General features: G+C 44.8%; 1 protein-coding gene across 1 annotated transcript in view; it reads left to right on the forward strand.

Moving 5' to 3' along the window:
- PPAT (phosphoribosyl pyrophosphate amidotransferase) overlaps positions 1-18,462 on the forward strand; it is an 80,855-nt gene extending 62,393 nt beyond the window's left edge. The window contains exons 7-11 of the mRNA XM_075930381.1: positions 2,279-2,430; positions 4,327-4,454; positions 11,248-11,469; positions 12,992-13,112; positions 17,960-18,462. Of these exons, the coding sequence (XP_075786496.1) occupies positions 2,279-2,430; positions 4,327-4,454; positions 11,248-11,469; positions 12,992-13,112; positions 17,960-18,132 (796 nt within the window). The 3' untranslated portion in view covers positions 18,133-18,462. The remainder of the gene's footprint in view (positions 1-2,278; positions 2,431-4,326; positions 4,455-11,247; positions 11,470-12,991; positions 13,113-17,959) is intronic.
- The last annotated feature ends 1,224 nt before the right edge of the window (positions 18,463-19,686 follow it).

Consider the following 19,686-nt stretch of genomic DNA (forward strand, 5'->3'; position numbering starts at 1 on the left):
GAAGTCATCTGCAGAAATTCTATGGCTGTAGCTTCACTGTAGTTTAATTGTTTTTCAGTTAGCTTTGAACAGAGTGACAATGTAAAATAATCCAGCTGTGGAATTGTTGTATTAATACCATCTGGTGAGTTGTATTGATTGTATCCTGTATTTCCTGACAGTTAGCCACCTCAGTTAGAATCTCTTCCACACTCAAGTTGAGTTTTTATGTGCAGGCAGGATTCAAGTTGAGGCGTTACTGAAATTAATAAAGACAAGCCCTATAGATAGTTTTTTTTAAAAAAACAGGATAAATGTTCTCTGTTCACTGTAGTTCGTTTTTTCACTGAAAATTAAATGTCTTTGAAATCCACAAATTCCCATTCATACCTATAATGAGGAATGTGCACATACTTTGCTAAACAGGCATTTAACAAATCTGTGTGTAAAATTGTGTCTGCTTAATGTGGAACAATCAAGGTGAAAATTGCAGGAAATGCACAATCACAAAATTAAAATAAATTCAGAGCAAAAATTGGAAACCAGTAACTTTTGACTACACTTTCAGTAATCTATTACATTGTTGCATGGTAGCTTCTTTCTGTGTTCTCCTCTGTGATGACTTCTGTCATATCTATGTATCAATAACTGTTGGCACCAGCTTTGTTTTACTTTGGACCCACCTTCTGAGATGGAGATACTTCTATGAAGAATCATCAGTGGAGGCCTCTTGCACTATATATAAATACCAAGTTTTATCAATGTTATCAGCTAGTCCACTAATTTCAGTATCTGGCTAAGGAATATGCATCCCTTTCTAAATTGCATCTCCAGCATTCATCAGTCACTCAGTCTGCATCTGCTGGAGTGTCTGATGTGCAATGAATATTTTTCAGTACTGAACATATGCATATCTTGATTCATGGTCAGTAAATGTGAAAAATATAAGTATTGTGAAAATGAACTGCTTCCTTTTGCTATTTACGTTCTAGTGACTGGATGGAATGATTTGGATAACTCAACTCCATTTACTCCTGGGGGAATTCTGTGCTTAAAAATTCTGCACACATTTTAAAATTCTGCATATTTTATTTGTCAAAATAACACCATATAATCATGCCAGTTTCAATTATTTTGATAAGGCATTTCAAAATATCTGTCAGCAAATATGTTTAATAATACAGACCACAAAAGATTCAGGTAACAGCTCCACTGGCAGGGTGGTATAATGAATGCAGCTGCTTGTGGGCTGTTCTGGTACTACAGCAGCCTCTGGTGGGTGAAAGGTGGAACTGCATCTTTTCCGAGCTGGACACGAATCCTATTATGAGTTTGCAGTAGCACAGAATTCCCCCAAGAATGTCAATTTGAAGGTGTACACTTAAACAACAGTAGTAAGTCTACTAATAGAAACTAACATCTCCCATTTCAATTTTTTTCTAATGATTGTGCTAATTATGAAAGTATATAATCTAAGTATGTGGACAACAGATTTATATTCCAATAATCCTACCCTTACTAATTTTGTAGCTGCCGTCGACCAATATATAGTTTCTTCTTCTATTTTGATATTGACAAGACCTTAGTTACTAACTTTTGTGACAGTTCTTATGACTACATTCTTCATTCCACATCATCTTGATTTTATGGCATGATTTGTATTCTTCAGCTTTCATAGAAAAGCGACTAAACAATTGAAGACTATATTAAGAGTCCATTTGTCCATCTCATGATGACCAGGACTTGACTCTACCTTAAATTTGTAAATAATGTATGTTAATCTCAGTTTAGTGTCTTCTAGACTGTTTCATGTGATGGGAGGATGTCCTTAACCTTTAGTGCTAAGACTGGAAATTCACCTTTTTTCAGGTACTAATATAAGCTCCCAGTGTTACTGCACTAGTCTTACATTAGCGCTGACAAAGTCCAATTCTGGGAGCCAAAGGGTCAAGTTTAAAATAATCATCTAATAATGTGTGACTTCTGAATATCCGAAAGCCACGTCCTGTTAAACTCACGTTGTATCATGCAAGCAAGGTCCTAACAAACTTCAGAAAGACTTTATTTACCAAAAGTGAAACCTCTTTACAAAGCTGCTGCACCCCTCTGTAACTCTCACTCAGCCCTGGCTAATCTTCTCCCCCCTCCTTCCTATTTCCTGTGCTTCCAGGCTCCCAACAGCCAGTGCTCCCAGTTCTAATAATTACAAGCAGCATCTAAAACACCACGTTCAGACAGTATTCTAAAATTAACATGCAGAAGTATGGAAATTTCTAAAAACTGCAAATATTACTTCCAGGTATTATCGCGAAGTCCTCCCTGGAGAGATTGTGAAGATATCCAGATATGATGTCCAAACACTGGAAATCGTACCAAGACCTGAAGGAGATCCACCTGCCTTCTGTATCTTTGAATATGTCTACTTTGCAAGGCCCGACAGTATTTTTGAAGGTATGAAGATAAATGTATAGTGAACACAAGGGATGCAGGCATATTGATATGGGGGACTGTATCCTGGAAAGCAGTGACTCTCTGAACAATTGAGGGGACACAGTGCACAAGAAGCTTAACATGGAGCTCACACGACAATGCTATGTCAAAAGGGCGCTAAGGCGATACTTGGGTCTATGAACAGGATTAGTGAGTAGGAGGAAGGAAGAGGTTTTTCTCTGTATACGTCATTGATGCACTCAATACTAGAATACTGCATCCAGTTCTGGGGACCACATTTTGAAAAGGATATTGAAGAATTGGAGAGGGTGTAAAGAAAAGCCACAAAAATGGTTCAGTGGCTGGAAATAAAGGTCTAACAGTGAGAGACTAAAGGGGCTAAATCTGTTTAACTTTTCAAATGAAGATTGGGAAGGGACCTTCCTGGGGAGAAATTGGGAACTAAAGGTCATAGTAATCTAGCAGAAAAAGGCATAACAATGGCTGGAAAGGTAAATCCCAACAAATTAAATTTAGGGATAAGGTACAGTTTGTTTGTTTTTTTAAAAATTGAGAGTTATTAAGCAATGGAATCAAGTACTAATGGAAGTGGTAGATTTGTACTTTGCTTGATGTCCTTGAATCAGCACTGGATGCCTTTTTGGAAGATATGTTGTAGTCAACACAAGTTATTGAGTTTAGTACTGGGTAGGGACATAAACGACTAGTCGAGTTACTACTCAACTAGTTGCTTCCTCTCTCCCTCCTCCTCAGCTACCTCTTAAAAGCAGGTTCCATACACACCTCGGGCACCATCTGCACGGGGGGTGGGGCAGTGGAGGCAGAGGCATAGTGGAGGACCAGGCACAAGCTGGGACATCTGAGTCCCGGCTCGCACCTAGTCCCAGATGCTGCGCCTCTGCCTTTTAAATGTAGTAAGAGCGACCTGGCTCTTATTACATTTAAAAGGCAGAGCTTCAGCGGGGTTATCTTCCAGGGTCGGATCTGCAGTTTCCCCCCCTTACTGACTAATCAAGTAGTCGATGCAAATTCCATCGACTATTTAAATTGCATTTAATCAGCACACTTAGTACTGGAGTGACTGGATTAAATTCTTTGGCCTAAATTGAAGAGGTCTCATAATCTAGTGGTCTCTTCTGGCCTTAAAATGTATAATAGGGGTGGGGAACCTTAGGCCCAGAGGCCAATTGCGGCCCCCAGCTTGCCTCAATCCAGCCCCTAGAGCTCAGGGCTCCTCTCTACCCAGCACTGAGGAGCCCATACTTGCACTCCAGCTCCTGCTGACCTCCGCCTCACTGATTTTTCTGTGGGTATAGCTGTGCCTGACCCAAAAAAGTTCCCCACCTGGTATATAAGATACTATTTTATCATTTTAGAAAACATTTAGGATTTATTAAAGCATATGTACCTTGCCTTACAAGAAACAACCATTCCTATGAATGCTTTTTAATTTAGTTTTCAGTTCTATTAGTTATCATCCTTTTCTTATGATTACTAACATGCTAAAACTGTTTTAGAACTGGCCTCTATTTGATGCTCATTATAAGCTATTTAGCCTGGTTTTTCATCAAATGCAATGGAGAGAATAAAAATTGAGGTTCAAATCCTGCTTGTCTTACTCAAGTGACTAGTTCTGTCAATAAGTATAATGACCTCAATAAAACAAGCAGGATTTGGTCCTCACTGAAAGATGGAAAGCAACATGGATAGTGTCGGAGGAAATGAAAGGTGTAAGGTGATTTGTGATTGTGAATATCTCTTTATTACTGAGTCTTCCTATTTTTCTTTAAATAACTGTACTTAAAATTTACTGTAGAATTTCCTCTAGTGTACAAGATGACAGCTAAATCAGATATACATAAATTAAAACAATTATTATCCTCCCAATGTCCATAGGTCAAATGGTGTATTCAGTCAGGAGAAGATGTGGCCAGCAGCTTGCTATTGAAGCACCAGTGGAAGCAGACTTGGTTAGCACAGTACCAGAATCTGCAACACCAGCAGCACTAGGTTATGCACAAAAGGTATCCTGGATGGATTCTTTTTTAATATTGATTCTTCCCCTCACTTCCTAGTGTTTCTAACTTTTTGTGCAATACTCTAGACTTGGGATGTGAGCGACTAATTGACTATCCAATAAGTAAAAGCTTATTGGATAGTTGACACACTAGTCAACTAGTTGCTTCCCTCTTTACCTCCACCCCCACTGTCTCTATCAGAAAGAGCCAGCAAGTAGGGGGGGGGGGGGAGAGGAGGAGCAGCCGGCATAAAAGCTGGTTCTCTCCAGCTCAGTGGGAAGGAGCAGGGGCACAGCAGCGAAATGTACAAGAGTCTTAGCAGGGGCTCTTGTGTGTTTCAAAAGCAGAACGCCATGCGGCACTTCCGCCTTTGAAATGTAGCAACTGCCGGGCAGGCTCTTGCTACGTTTCAAAGTGGAAGCACCTTTATCAACTAATCGAATAGTTGATGGAATTTCCATCGACTATTCGATTAGTTGATTAATCTAATCTTAACATCCCTACTCTAGACTCTCCTTTACCATAAAGATGATGGTTCTTCAAGTCCCTGCTCATGTTGAGTCCATTTTAGATGTATGAATGTGCACAGTTTTCAGAGACTTCTGCCTTAGCAGCACAGTTGGCTGTGGTGCCCTCTGGAGAGGAACGCTTATGCATCAGTATATCAGGTGCCGCTGGCCCTGCTTCACATTCTCAGTTCTTTCTTACCTCCCATAGTGGTCAATTGGAGCACCTCTTTCCCTTGCTTAGCAAGTAGTCAGTGGTAGTTTTCTTTTTCTGGTTTTAGTTAGCTTGTGATCAGGTAATCTGGGTTTTAAGTCCTGCTTGGACTGCAACAAGCCTGTGCTTATTAGTGACCTGCATAGCAGCTGTTTGAAGAGACCCATATAAAAGAGAAGTGTCTCATATCAGGACAGGAAGAACACGATGCCACATGGCCTAAAGGACACTCACACTGCTCTCTGTTTATTGAGGATGCATAATCCTCAGTCTGCATGGCAGCCATTCCAACCAACCCTCCCACCAGGGCAGTGGCAGCCTCAGCAGGGACTTGCAAGGAAAAGGGATGTTGGTTTCAGCTGCTGCTGCCCTTCATTCTCCTGCGCACTGGCACAGCCTTGCTTGGCAAAAGTCCGCCAGGGTGGGAAGTGCTCACTTTGAGGGTGCATTCAAGAATGACACACCCCAATGTCACCTCCCTATGTTTGCCTCAACCAGGTTTTCCTCAACCATGTCTGTCCTTTCTATTCAGCCTGATCAAGGGTTACCTTGGACTGTTGAGTGTTAAGCAGCATGACATCAGGCTGCACCCTCCAATTTTCAGCTGCCTCACCCTTGCAACCTTCCTCTTCCCCGTCCATTTTCAGAGCCATTTCTCACAAGCAGTTCCCTGTTCAGGAGGTGAACAGCTGAATGCCAGGGTGGGCAGTAGAGGAGGTCCCTGAGAAAATGAGGGGGAAAAGGTTCTACTCACATTATTTCTTGATCCTGAGAGCAAAATTACATTCCTATGATGACTCAACAGATATCTCAAGAAGTCAAAGTTTCATATTATATCTCTGGCCTCCATCGTTCTCTCCCTAGATTTGGGACACTGGTATGCATACTCAACATGAGTGAAACTTATTTCCATGTCTGTATCTTCCCAGCACCCAATTCCTATGCGTCATAGTGGACGAGGGCCATTTCCAGTTTACAACTCTCCCCTTTGGCCTATCCTTGCCTCTCAGACTTTTGCAAAATGCATAGACCCAGTAGCTTGCTTACTTGAGATGCCTGTTGAGGTCCAGGTTTATCTTTATCTTGATGATTGGCTCATCGAGGGCAAGCCATAGGATCATGTGCAGAGCAGCCTCAATTGGGTGTGAGCTGCAGGCCACAATTTGGGGCTGCTAGTGAACAAAAAGAAGTCAGCCAATGTGCCAGTGCAACATGTAGAGCAGTCGTCTCCAACCTTTTTACACCCAAGATCACTTTTTAAATGACAGACCAAGCTAAGATCTACCGCCCTGCTCCTTTCTTGAAGCCCCACTCCTTCCTTGAAGCCCCGCCCTCCCTATTCTCCTGCTCTCCATCACTTGCTATCCCCAACCTTTATACTGCTTTTGTAGGAAGAGGTTTTTCCAACATTTGGCCTGTCTAGACTGGACCAAATGTCAGAGAAAAAAACCCTTCTTTCGGAACCTCCCTTATTCCTTGTGGAAAGAGGAATATAGGAGTGACCGAAAGAGCATGTTTGCTCTTCCACTAAAAAAGCGGAAGAACAAACGCAACCCTGGATGCAGAAGAGTTTTTCTGGGATAGCTCCAGAATCCTGAAAAACTCCTGCAGTCTAGCTGGACCCTCGCTGGGTTGAGACAGGATGTGTAATCTCTGGGGTGGGAATGAGGAATTTGGGTGTGGGAAGGAGTGAGGTGCAAGCTCTGGGAGGAAATCTGGATGCAGGAGGAGGTGAAGAAGGGGACACTGGCTCGGGGAGGGGGCTCCAGGCCGGGCAGTGTTGGGGTACTAAGCAAGCCACAGGCTTGTGAGGGTGCAGGAATTTGGGTTGGAGTATGTGAGGGGCTCAGGGCAGGGGGTTCTAGTGTTTGATAGGCTCAGATCTAGAGTCTGGGGAAGGGGGAGTGCAGGAGTGGTTGTGGCCAGGTGGGGGCTTGGCCCCAATTGGGGGTTAGTTGGCCAGGCTTCATTTTTAAATAAAATACTATGTTAAACAAAAAGTTTCTGCATTGTCTTTATTTATGAGAATGGCAGGGAACCTGCCTTGAGTCGGGGGTCACTGACCCATAGAAAAGTCATTTGGGAGCAAAGGAAACACAGTACTGGGGAGGGGTGCTAGTGGGTTCTGGAGCAGGGAACAGGGTGCCAGCGGGGGCAGGGGAGAGGGGGCAGGGTGGTAGGACAGGTTTCTGCAGCAGGGGACAGGGTGCTGTGGGGAACAGGTTTCTGTAGAGGGACAAGTTTCTGTAGTGGGGAAGTCAGGGGGACAGGTTTCTGCAGTAGGGGACAGGGTGCCAGAGGGAACTGGTTTCTGCAGGGGGGGCAGGGTGCTGCGGGGCAGGTTTCTGCAGAGAGAGGGCAGGTTTCTGCAGCAGGGTGGAGGGCAAGGGAGAGGGAATAGGGGAGCAGGGGAGAGGTAAAAAGGTTGGGGGCAGGGAGTTCCCTACACCAGCCATGGAGGGGAAGCCTCTATCCTGCGCTCCCTCTGGGCTGAGGCGAAGAGAAGCGGCTGCCCGGCCAGCTGGCCATGGCACTCAGCCAAGGTGCAACATGCTCCACGTGGGCTGGTGCAGAGGGGAAGCTGCCTGGCCAGCTGGCTGTGGTGTTCAGCCTGAAGGAGGCTGAACCGTACTCCAGCTGATCCGTGGACCTCGCTCCACCCTGGCCATGGTGCTCAGCCAGGGTGCCCCACACTTCATGTGGGCAGGCACAGAGGAGAAGCTGCCGGATCAGCTGGAGCGCAGGGCAGCCTCTTTCAGCTGAAAGCCACAGCCAGCTGGCCGGGGTGTGTCAGCCCTCCCGACCTCCCAGCTCCCACCATTCCTCGCAGCTACTTACCTATGCTGTTGGTCGGTGAGTAGCTGCTCCTAAAATGAGGAAATCAAATTGAAATGTACTGTGCAGGCGTTCAGTTGAGAGAGGGCTCTAGAGCGACTCTTAGAGCCCCTGAGATCGACCGGTAGATCGCGATCTACCGGTTGGTGACCGCAGATGTAGAGTATATAGGGATGGTTCTCAACTCTAATGTGGGCAAAAACATTCCTCATGGGGAGTCCTGCTTCTAAGCCATGTTTGATGTAATCCCCCATTGTAAGGATCATTCACTCACCCCCAACTGCAGCTGCCTAACGTTGATAGGTAATATTGCAGCCTATACTTCCATGGTCCACCATGTCTGGTTCCATCTCTGACTGCTGGATATAGTTGGCATTGGTTTGCATCCTCAACAAGCCCAACCTGAACCTGGTAGTTATAGTGTCAGACCTTGTTCACGTGTCTCTGGTGTGGTGGCAGGACACTGCATCAGTCTTACAGGAATCTCCCTTCGCAGCCCCCTCCATGTCCTTGACTCTGGTGTCTGATGCCTCCGATCTAGGCTGGGGGATTCACCTGTGGGCTCAGTATATAGGGATGCTGGTCAGTGGTTGACTGTTGACACGAATGTTAGGGAGCTCTGGGAAGGTCACCTGGCCTGCTAGGCTTTTCAATGCCAGTTGCAGGACAAGTTGGTTCAAGTCCTGACCAACACCATGATGTTTTATATCAACAAACAAAGAAAAGCTAGATCAACAGCCCTGTGTCAGGAAGCCCGCTGGCTCTGGGACTTGTGTGCAGCATGCCATTTATCTCATGGCAGCATACTTTTCTGGAACTAAGCAGGTCGCCTCAGCAGAATATTCTCATCTCACTGTGAATGGTCTCTCCACCCTTATGTGGTCAACCCTATCTTCTGAAGGTGAGGATTTCCCTAGATGGACTTTGCTTACAACTTTCCAGAACAGGACGTGCCATTTCTACTTATTCCGTGGGATCAACAGGCACTACCTGTTGGTTGCCATTCTGCTCCTGGGATGGGGGGCTCTGTTGTACACTTTCCCACTAGTGCCATTCCTCTATCGGGGCTTCCTGAAGATTAAGCAGGATAAGACCTTGGTCATCTTGGTAGCCTTGGCTTGGCCTTGCCAGCACTAGTTCAGCATGCTTACAGATCTGTCAGCATTGGCCCTGATACTGTTGCCCGCTGGCTGGATCTCTTGTTGCGGCATGACAGCTGGCTTCTGCACCCAAACCTGACAGCGATGCAACTCGCAGTTTGGTTGCTTCATGGTTTACTACATAGGAGGAGGAGTGCTCAGCCAGAGTCTAGCAGATCCTTCTGGGAAGCAGAAAGCCAGTCACTAGAGCCATCTATCTGGCTGAATGAAAATGCTTCATGTGCTGGACTTTGTCCTAGAGTGTTGGGCCTGAGCAGTCCTCTCTGCATCTTAAACTCAAGGGATTGTTGTTTTCATCCATTAAGGTCCACTTGGCTGTCATATAGGCTTTTTACCTTCCTCGTTCCTGTAGATCAGTCTTCATGCATGACATGATGAATACAGTTCTTAAAAGGTCTGAAGCAGTTCTCCCTCAAATCTGGGATGCTGTCCTTCCATGGGACAATAATCTGGTACTTGTGCAATTCATGAAGAGCCCCTTTTGAGCCCTTGGTGTCCTGTTATTTTCTGCTCTTCTGGAAGATGTCATTCATGGTGGCAGTTAACTTGTGCCTAAAGGGTTTCTGAGATTAGGGCACTTGCCTCAGAACTCAGAATACCAGGTTGTTCAAGGACAAGGTCCAACTGCAGCTGGGTCTGGTTTTCCTGCCTAAGGGGCCTTCAGGGTTTCCCATGAACCAGGACATACTCTTGTCAGTCTTCTTTCTAAAGCCTCACTGGACACCAGGAGAGTGCTAGCCTTCTACGTCCACAGGACCAAACCATTAGCAAGTTGTCTCGGTTATTCTCCACAGCGGCAGATAGGATGAAAAGTTGTCTGGTGTCCTCCCCCCTCCCAGAGGATTTCATCTTGGATCACTGTCTACATCCATTTATGATCAAGTAAAGGTGTCTCCACTAGCAGTTATCTCCATGCGCTCAAATAGACCACAGGCCTTAGCAGTGGCCTTCCTGGGCTAGGTGCTCATTTAAGGTATCTGCACGATCACTACCTGTTCACATGTCCACATGTGCTTTCCCAGGGAGCTCAAGACGATGCTTGCTTTGGTAAAGCAGTGCTGCAAGCCACACCACTATGAACATCGAGCCTATCTCTAGGGATAGTGCTTATGAGTCACCTAGAATGGAATCAACATGAGCAAGCACTTGAACAAGAAAAAAATGCTTACGTGCCTTTCATAATTGTTGTTCTTCAAGATGTGTTGCTTATGTCCATTCCATTATCTGCCTTGCTGCTGCTCTTTTGAAGTTGCCAGCAAGAAGGAGCTGAGAGGGCATAGGGCTGGCTGCCAGCACCTGATATACCGATGCGTAAGTGCGGCATTCCAGAGTGCACCACCGCTAACTCTACAGATACAACTAAGGCAGAAGTCTCCAATTGTTCACGTGGGCAGGCACACACCTGAAATGGAATGGAGATGAGCAACACATCTTGAAGGACAATTTCAAAATATAGGTAAGAAGTTGTTTGGTGTTTCCTCTTGTGGATTTTATGTGAACCTGGTTTCATATTGTGGTATGCTGCACCAGTGCAACATATAGTTTAAAAAGGCTGTTCCTGTCTACTAGGGCTCTTCACTGATACCACTATATTGGCTTTGCTAAAGGCCTTTGATTAGCCTTAATCTGCAGGTCATCTTTAAAAATCTTCAAAATAGTTACAATCCCAATCCTTATTTTTAACATACAGTAAAACTCCAGTTGTCCGGCATCCAGTGGTCCGGCATTCCTGATAGTCCGGCACCACCTGGAACCCGGAAGTTATCCGGCCAGCCGGACAGTTGGAGCTGCTCTGCCCCGGGCTTCCCCAAGTCAGCCACTGGTCTGTTTCAGCAGCGGCTGACTTGGGGACGCCCGGGGCAGAGCAGCTGGGGTTCTGCCGAGTTGGTCCCGCAGCACCGCCCTGGTCCTGCAGCACCGCCCCCCCATCCCCCCACCCCAGACCCCTCATAGCCCCCCCCCCCTTCTGATAGTCTGGCATATTTGATAATCTGGCACCCCCTGGGTCCTAAAGGTGCCAGATTATCAGAAGTTTACTGTATCTATTTTATTTAACTGTGTGTGTAACTCTCTCTTCCTTGTAGTGTGGGCTGCCATACGTTGAAGTACTCTGTAAAAATCGATATGTCGGAAGAACTTTTATTCAACCAAATATGCGGTTAAGACAGCTTGGAGTGGCAAAAAAATTTGGAGTCCTATCTGACAACTTTAAAGGCAAAAGAGTTGTGCTAATTGATGACTCTATTGTGCGAGGCAATACAATATCTCCCATAATAAAGTTGCTCAGGGAATCTGGTGCTAAGGAGGTACGGTCACTTTCATCAGCTAAAACGCAAATGTACAAGGAAATTTGGAATAAACACGCGATAGAGTGTTTAATTTGCACTTCAGAATGTTTCCCTTAGTGCAGTGTTTCTCAACCAGTGGTAAGAGTACCCTTAGGGGTACTCAAGAAGTCTGGGGGGGTATGTCAACACCACTGAAATTTGGAGAAAATTGAATTCTTGTTTTGAGTTTTACAGACCTTTATTATTTTTGTACTTTTTACACCCAAAATATTCATTGCCTGCCCGGCTACGATTAAGTTGTTTAAACAAATGTGTTGCAATGGTGGGGAAAAAATGTGTGTGTCTGAAAACTGTAGATATTGGGGGTACTTTAATTATTATTATTTATTTATTTTATTTTTTAAAGGGCTACTTTATTAAAAAAAAAAGTTGAGAAACACTTTCTTAGTGCATTTAGTAGGTGTGGTAGGAAGAAAGCTAGTAAAAACATAAAGCAAATATGCAATAATAAGTACAAAGATAACTGGGTACAAAAATTTCTTGTGTGATTCCTTGATCTTAGGGAAATCTGCATTAGAAAAACTTGAATGCAAGAAGGAGTAAAAAAAGGGATAACGTTCCCTATTTTAAACTACAGGTGTGTCTACATCAGCACGCTTACAGTGGCACAGCTTTACTGATGTAGCTGCTCTGCTGTAAGATCACTCGTGGCCACTCTCCTGCCAACATAGTGCTGTCTACCAAATGCTTCTGTTGGTGTAACTTCTATTGCGTGGAAGGTGGTGTGTTTTTTCCACACCCCTGAGCTACATAAGTTATACCAACAAAAATGGTAATGTAGACATGGCTTAAAATGTAATTGACAAATCAAGAAAGTTTTATCTAAAAATCAATCAGTGTGGCTGCTGTATCTTTCTACCTCTTGTATCACTGCTGTGGTATTGTTTTTAACCCTACTTCTTAGGTAAATAGGCACTTGTCCTAAATCTCAAGGAAAATATTGCTTCTAGTTTAACTTTCTGTTTCATATATGAATCAATGTGCTAGTTTGTGTCACAAAAGCAAATGTGCTCTGAATAACCAAAGCTGTCAGTAAACACAAACTAGACACAGAGCCTGTGACCATTTACACGTGTGCTTATTTTTATAACCATAAGTATCCCCATTAAATTTCAATTGGATTACTCACAACTTTAAATAAAATCTGTGTTTAATAGAAAAGTTGCAAAGACAAAATTGTTTTATTGTAAAATGAAGAGCCATTTTAAAAGCTTTTAATGTTACTTTTAAATCTCTTTACCGATATCCTTCTTTTGGAGTCTGGAGAGACCCAAGACACTGATCCTGCAATGTGATGTGCACAGAGGATCCTTATATGCATGCAGAGTGGGGCTCCAAGTAGAGACCGGTCTTTATCTGTGCTGATCATCTTACAGGATTGGGGCTTTCATGTTTGATTATAACATTAAGTAACAGCAATGACTTTTATCAAGATAAAAGCTTTAATCGATAATGTATTATTGAAACTGTTTTCCTTCAGGTGCACATCCGTGTGGCTTCACCTCCCATAAGATTTCCTTGTTACATGGGAATAAATATTCCAACAAAAGAAGAACTCATTGCCAACAGACCTGAATTTCATGACCTTGCAAAATACATAGGTAAATGCTACAATTATATTCCTTTTTTAAAAAAGTTTTCTGTTATGAGGAATAGTCACGATCAAAAATTTTCAGTGGGAAAAACTGACTTTAAAAAAAAAAAAAAAAAAAAGAACTGAGCTTCTAATGAATTTTTCATTAGATCACCTACACCAGATCACATTAATACTAGCTCTGTTTTGTGTGACGCAGTTGATAGTTCTTCCTCCTTTAAATGTATAGAACTTTCAAATGACTTTTAAAAAGTAAACTACATACACACTTTTAAAATACTATATTTTTAAAGTTCCAGTTTTGATTCTTGCCAAGCTTCCCAGAATAACTACTGGGCAGGCAAAACTTTAGGAAGATGGATTGAAAAATATGGAGTAGTGATAAAAATTTAGCAAAACTTTTTTATTGTGCTTAATTTATAAACAATTGCTGGTTTTCCGTAACACTCAAATTGTAGATTTTTGTGTAAATATTTTTCTTGAACTGAAGGTATTTCATTTTAAAACTTAGGTATAAATGAATAAAATACATGCAATATATTTTAGAACTTTAAGCAATATTTGCTAGAGCTAGAGCATATATTTGCAACAAGACTGCTGACTAGGAGCCACCTAGGTAAGTGCCTCCCAGCAGGAGCCTGCCTCTGGCACTGCAGCTCTTCTCTCCCTTCAACTCCCTGCCACAAGTCACTACCCAAATCCTCTGTATCCTCTTCCCCACCTCGTCCCCACCTCGTCCAGGTCACAACTCCTTCCCACACTCTGCGCACCCTCCTACAACCCCACCCTCCCAAGGCCAGAATCCTCTCCCATACTCAGGGCCGTCCTTAGGCATACGCAGAATAAGCAGTTGCGTAGGCACCACAGTATTTCTGGGGCACCACTCTGCCCGCAGAAACAGGAAGCAGTGAGCAGACAACAGCAGGGCTGCTGGGTCCTAGAGAGAGCCTCAGCCTGCAGCACAGTATGAGGGAAGGCATTGGCTGCTGGGGTCTCTAGGAAGGGGAGGGACTGGCACTTTAAATTCCCCGGTGCCAGTCCGGGCACTGTGTGGGGCCGAGGGAGTGCCTGCACGGTGTGTTTAAATGCTGCAGAACAACTGAGAGGGGAGAACCCTCTCAGCTGGTTTGAGCTGTTCACGTGGATGCTGCTGCTGGTAGGGTTACCAAGTAGAACCCCCCCCCCCCTCCCCAAAAAAAAAAAACAGACCCACTTGATCGTGGGTGGGCAGGAAGCAAAGCTGGGGGGCTGCGAGGCTGGTGGAGGGGGGGTGCAGCGGTGCTGGCCAGGGGAAATCAGGAAGAGGAATGGGCTGGCGGGAAGCAGAGCTGGGGGCGGTGCAGGGGCGCTGGCTGGGGAAGATCAGGAGGGGAAATGGGAGAGAACTGGCTGTCCAGGAAGGCAGGAGGTAGGGGGTTGAGGGCACAGGGTTTGGTGCGGGGCGTTAGGTTTGGAGTATAAGGTTGCAGGGCTGGAGTCAGGGCAGAGATATGGGGGACTCTTGGTAAGGGGTAGGAGTTAAGATATGTGGGCATGGGGCTGGAAGGTTTGTGAGGGCAGCTCATGGCAGAAGGTGATTGAGGGCAGGAGGGGTGGATTCAGGGCACAGGGTCTGATGGGGGGGGCTCAGGGTAGGGAGGTGGGGGAGCAGGAGTCAGGGCAGGAGGTAGAGGGTGCAGAACTCAGGAGGGAGCTGGAAGAGATTACGGGGCTTACGAGAGTGACAGTGCTGTGCTGATGACTCCTCCCGGGGGGACAGAGCTTCGATTTCCCGGGACTCCCCATGCCCTCCCCCCTCCTCGCAGGATGGCATCATTGAGGTAAGTTGTTGGGGTGCAACAGCCCCTGCTACTCAGGCAGCTTGCATGCTAGCTGTTTGGGGAGGGGCGAGTGCAGTTGCATATTTCCCAGAGGTGCTGCAGGATTGCCAGGAACTGGACCCAGCTGCCTCTGTCCTTTGCCCCCACCAACACTGTCACCAGCACCACCCTGCTCCTGGCTCCAGCACCCTGCCAGCTGTGCCAGCATCCTTGGAACTGCATTAATGAGGCTTGGGGTGGGTGGGGGTGTGTGTGGTTTTTTTTTTTTTTTTTGCATCTCACTTGTGTAGCCCCAACTGACTTTTCTGTGGGTCAGTGACCCTTGACTCAAAACAGGTTCCCAGCCCCTCTCCTATATAAAGACAGTGCTAAAACCTTTTGAGTTTGACATAATATTTTATTTAAAAATGAAGCCTGGCCAACATACCCCTAACTGGGGCCAAATCCCCATCTCACTGCAGCATCATAACACCCCTGCACCACCTGACCCCAAATCAGCCTATCATACACTGAAACCCCCAGTCCTGAGCCTCTTACATCCTCAGTCTTCTGCCACAACATTCCTGCATCTTCCCCACATGGCAAATGTGTGTCCTGAGCCTATCATACTCACAACTTCCTTGCCCTGAGCCCCGCACATATCCAACACAAACTCCTGCACCCTCATATCCACAAGCCTGTGGCTTGCTCAGCACCCCAACCTTCCACCTGAGCCCAACACTCCCCAGCCTGGACCTCCTCCCCGAGCCAACATCCTCTTCTCCTTCCCACACCCAGATCCCTAATTCCGACCCCAGAGCCTGCACCTCGTCTCTCAACCAAGTGAGAGTCTATAATGGCTGGGATAGCAAGTTATGGAGAGGAACAGAGAGGATGTGGCCTCAAAGGGGTGAGGTCTTGGGGAGGAACGTGATTTTAATGTATTGGTGGGTTCCTTTTTTTTTTTTTGCTTGACAAACCTAGGCATAGGGGCACCAGTTTAATAATCCTGCGTAGGGCACCATAAATCCTAACGACGGCTCTGCCCATACTCCCTCTTGGACCCTGCAAGCCCCTGCCCCAAATCATAACCCCCCTCCTTCACCTAAACTCCCTCTTAGACCCCACCCCACCTCCTTCACCCCAGTGCTCTATGCCAAGCTCCCTTCTACACTCCACCCGCATACCAGACCCCATGCCCCCTGCGTAGAATGCAGCTTTGCCAAAATCTTGGAGTGGCCTTCTGTCAGGGTTGTTCCCCACTCTGGCACTCCGAGTGCAGAAGGTGAGGGCCCGCAAGAGAGCTTCAGAATCTTGCTTCTACAGACACTGGTTACAAAAACTTATCCCCAAGAATCAGAATACACAGATTTTGGGGACCTGCTGCCACCATCAAGTGCTTTTCCCCTAAAACTGGGGGTGAACACTTGACATCACTCCCAAGGATACCCCAAGCTCTTTTGCCCCAAAAGCGCTTAAAAAAAGGAAGAGAGGAAAAACAAGCTGCATTCGCTGGTTGCTGACCCCTCACTCAGAGGCATGCAGATACACAGACAGACCTTCCAGGACACAAGAATCAAATCCTCAGCTTAAAAGGAGTGATTTTTATTACAAAACAAGAGAAACTTGATAAAGCGTATCTGGTTGCTAGATGTTACAGAGCAACTGAGGAACAGAGTTGCAGAGTTAAAACAGAGGGGGGGAAAAAACTCTGGCACAATGCTTAGGTGGTAGAGGAGGAGAGGCATAGAATCACACAGAGCAGTTGAAACCAAACCACAGAAGGAGCAATGCAGTCAACCTTTTAATAATCCTTTTTCCCTCAGAGCATTAATTGTGATGGCACAAGTATTGTTAATTTTCTGGAGGATCATACTTTAATATCCATTCACAATATTGGAACTAACAAAAGTGATACAATGTAAAGGGTTAACCAGTTACCTGGCAAGCCTGCACCGTACGTGCATGCTTACCAGGGTAACCAGTTAACCAGCAGGGGCTGCCCCAAACCCCTGCCCATAGTGCAGTATGGTGGGCTTGGCCTGGACTGGCTGGAGAAGCCCCACACCTGCACCTCTGGCACCCCAGCCCCTTTATCCCCCAACCCAAATCCTCTGCCCTTCCTCCTGCACCCATACCACCTCTAAAATCCTGTGTCCCAATCCCTTACCTCAAGCTCCCTTCTGCACCCAACCTCCATCCCAGATGCCACACCTCTACCGTTAATATTATAGAAGAGTGTGATCCTTGACCACTTACAAAATTATTACAGTGGCTTCCCCATCAAAAATTATTGCCTAGCCATAAAGCATTTGTGAACCACTTACTGCATTATAGTCCATGTACAGCAAGAACAAAAGTCATGGAACAAAGACAGCTTGAAACAGCTACACATGTGGCCGCTTCTAAGGAGAGTGTAGAATGGTAGCACATTTGTCTCCTGAAATAGAAGTGAGCTCAGAGTCTTAATGAACAGCTGGATTTAGTTTCCATTTTAACAAAATGAGTAACGTGGTTCAGTCTTTTCCATACCAGAACCATCCCTTCCTGTCTTGCTGACAAGGGACCCCACTACAGTTCAGTATAATATGGAAAAGACAATCCATTCTATGGGTTTTTCCTTGCAGGGGAGGTGTCCCATATAGAAGGAACCTATCTAATAATGTGACTACATGTTCAAGATCCTTTTACAATGAAAGTTTTGTATTTAGGCACTCATGGGGAATGGGGGTTGCTGTTAATTGAATATGCTGGATAACAAACCTTATTGTTCTGCCTCCACCCCCTACTGGCATATTTGGTTCCTAGCAGCTCCGGGCAGGCTGAGAGGGAAGGATGCGCCTACTGATGACATCAGCTGGCAGTGCTGGCTGTCAGAAGCCGCAGTGGCCAACTGGACAGGCATAAGTCAGGCGCATGCACCTGAAGACACTGTGGTATTCTGGCTGAGGGCAATGCTAGTTAACAGAGTGCCAGATGATAAAGCTTTCGCTGTATTTTGTTTTATACTAGTGCAGCTTTTAATATTTAATTTTCTTATTTTTATTTCCCCTAGGAGCAGACAGCGTGGTTTATCTTTCTGTGGAAGGGTTGGTATCATCTGTGCAAGATAGCATCAAAGCGAGGCAAGAAAATCAAAACAGCCTTAAAACTAAGTCTCATATTGGAAAGATTGGCCATTGTACAGCATGTCTTACTGGAGAATACCCAGTAGAGCTTGACTGGTGACTTTTTAATGCCCAAGTACCACTGCTGAATGTAGTTTTTTGAATTGATGTGTATGTTGTACCTAACATTGGATAGCATCATTTTACATTTAGCAAGCCACCTAAAGCTAGAGATGTTTAATTGTTGTTTCTAAAATGTCTTTGCAGACTTTCTATAAAGTGTATGATGATAAACTTATAATGTAAGTACCTAGATAAATAAAATATTAAAAAATGCACAATAGTGCCTTTTATTATTTAGATGTTTTTTCTTTTTCTCATGGATGTAATTTGAAAACCTCCCAGTTTTTTGGTTTACTGAACAGTCCAAATAAATTTGTGTTTTTGGTTATATTGTTAAGGAAGTTGGATGTTCTTTTTAGACTTATTCACAAAATGTGTTGAGTATTTAAAAACTGATTTAGGATATAGCTCATGGATCATACAGAAGCAAAATACAGGACTATGTAGCACTTTAAAGACTAACAAGATGGCTTATTAGATGATGAGCTTTCGTGGGCCAGACCCACTTCCTCAGATCAAATAGTGGAAGAAAATAGTAACAACCATATATACCAAAGGATTTTAAAAAAAAAACCACATATGAAAAGGACAAATAAAATTTCAGAACAGAAGGGGGATGCGACGGGGGGGAGAAAGGTAAATGTCTGTGAGTTAATGATATTAGAGGTGATAACTGGGGAAGCTATCTTTGTAATGGGTAAGATAACTAGAGGCTTTGTTGAGACCCCCGCGCAAAATGTCGAATTTTAGCATGAATAACAGTTCAGAGAATTCCCTTTCAAGTGCAGTTTTAAAAGGCTTTTGAAGCAGGATGCAGGTAATTAAGTCGTTGAGACAATGTCCTTTCTGGTTGAAATGGCAAGAAACTATTTTTTCTTTGTGATCCTGTCTAATATCTGTTTTGTGGGCATTGATCCTTTGGCGAAGTGTCTGAGACGTTTGTCCAATGTACATAGCAGACGGACACTTTCGGCACATGATACCATAAATTATCTTTCTGGATGCGCAGGAATATGTGTTCTTGATCTTATAACTCACTTGGTTAGGTCCAATAATGGTATCAGCAGAGTGAATATGTGGACAAAGCTGGCAACGGGGTTTGTTGCAAGGGAAGGTACCAGGGTTGGTATTAGTGTGGTATGTCCTGTGGTTGTTGGTAAGAATCATCTTGAGGTTAGGTGGTTGTCTATAGGAGACTATGGGTCTGTCTCCCAGAGCCTCTTGGAGTTTGGTATCCTGTTCCAGTATAGGCTGTAGTTTATTGATAATGTGTTGGACAGGTTTAAGTTGGAGGTTGTAGGTGATGACAAGTGGTGTTCTATTGTTGGTTTTCTTGGGTCTGTCTTGAAGTAGATGGTTTCTAGGTATTCGTCTGGCTCTTTCAATTTGCTTTTTTATTTCTCCAGGTGGGTAGTTAAGGTTTATAAATGCTTGGTAGAGATCCCGAAGTTTCTGGTGTCTGTCAGTGGGATTAGAGCAGATGCGGTTGTATCGAAGGGCTTGGCTATTGATGATAGAGCGTATGGTTTGTTCTGGATGGGAGCTGGAAGCA

Source organism: Pelodiscus sinensis, chromosome 5, assembly GCF_049634645.1.
Source record: "Pelodiscus sinensis isolate JC-2024 chromosome 5, ASM4963464v1, whole genome shotgun sequence".
NCBI classification, from domain to species: Eukaryota; Metazoa; Chordata; order Testudines; family Trionychidae; genus Pelodiscus; species Pelodiscus sinensis.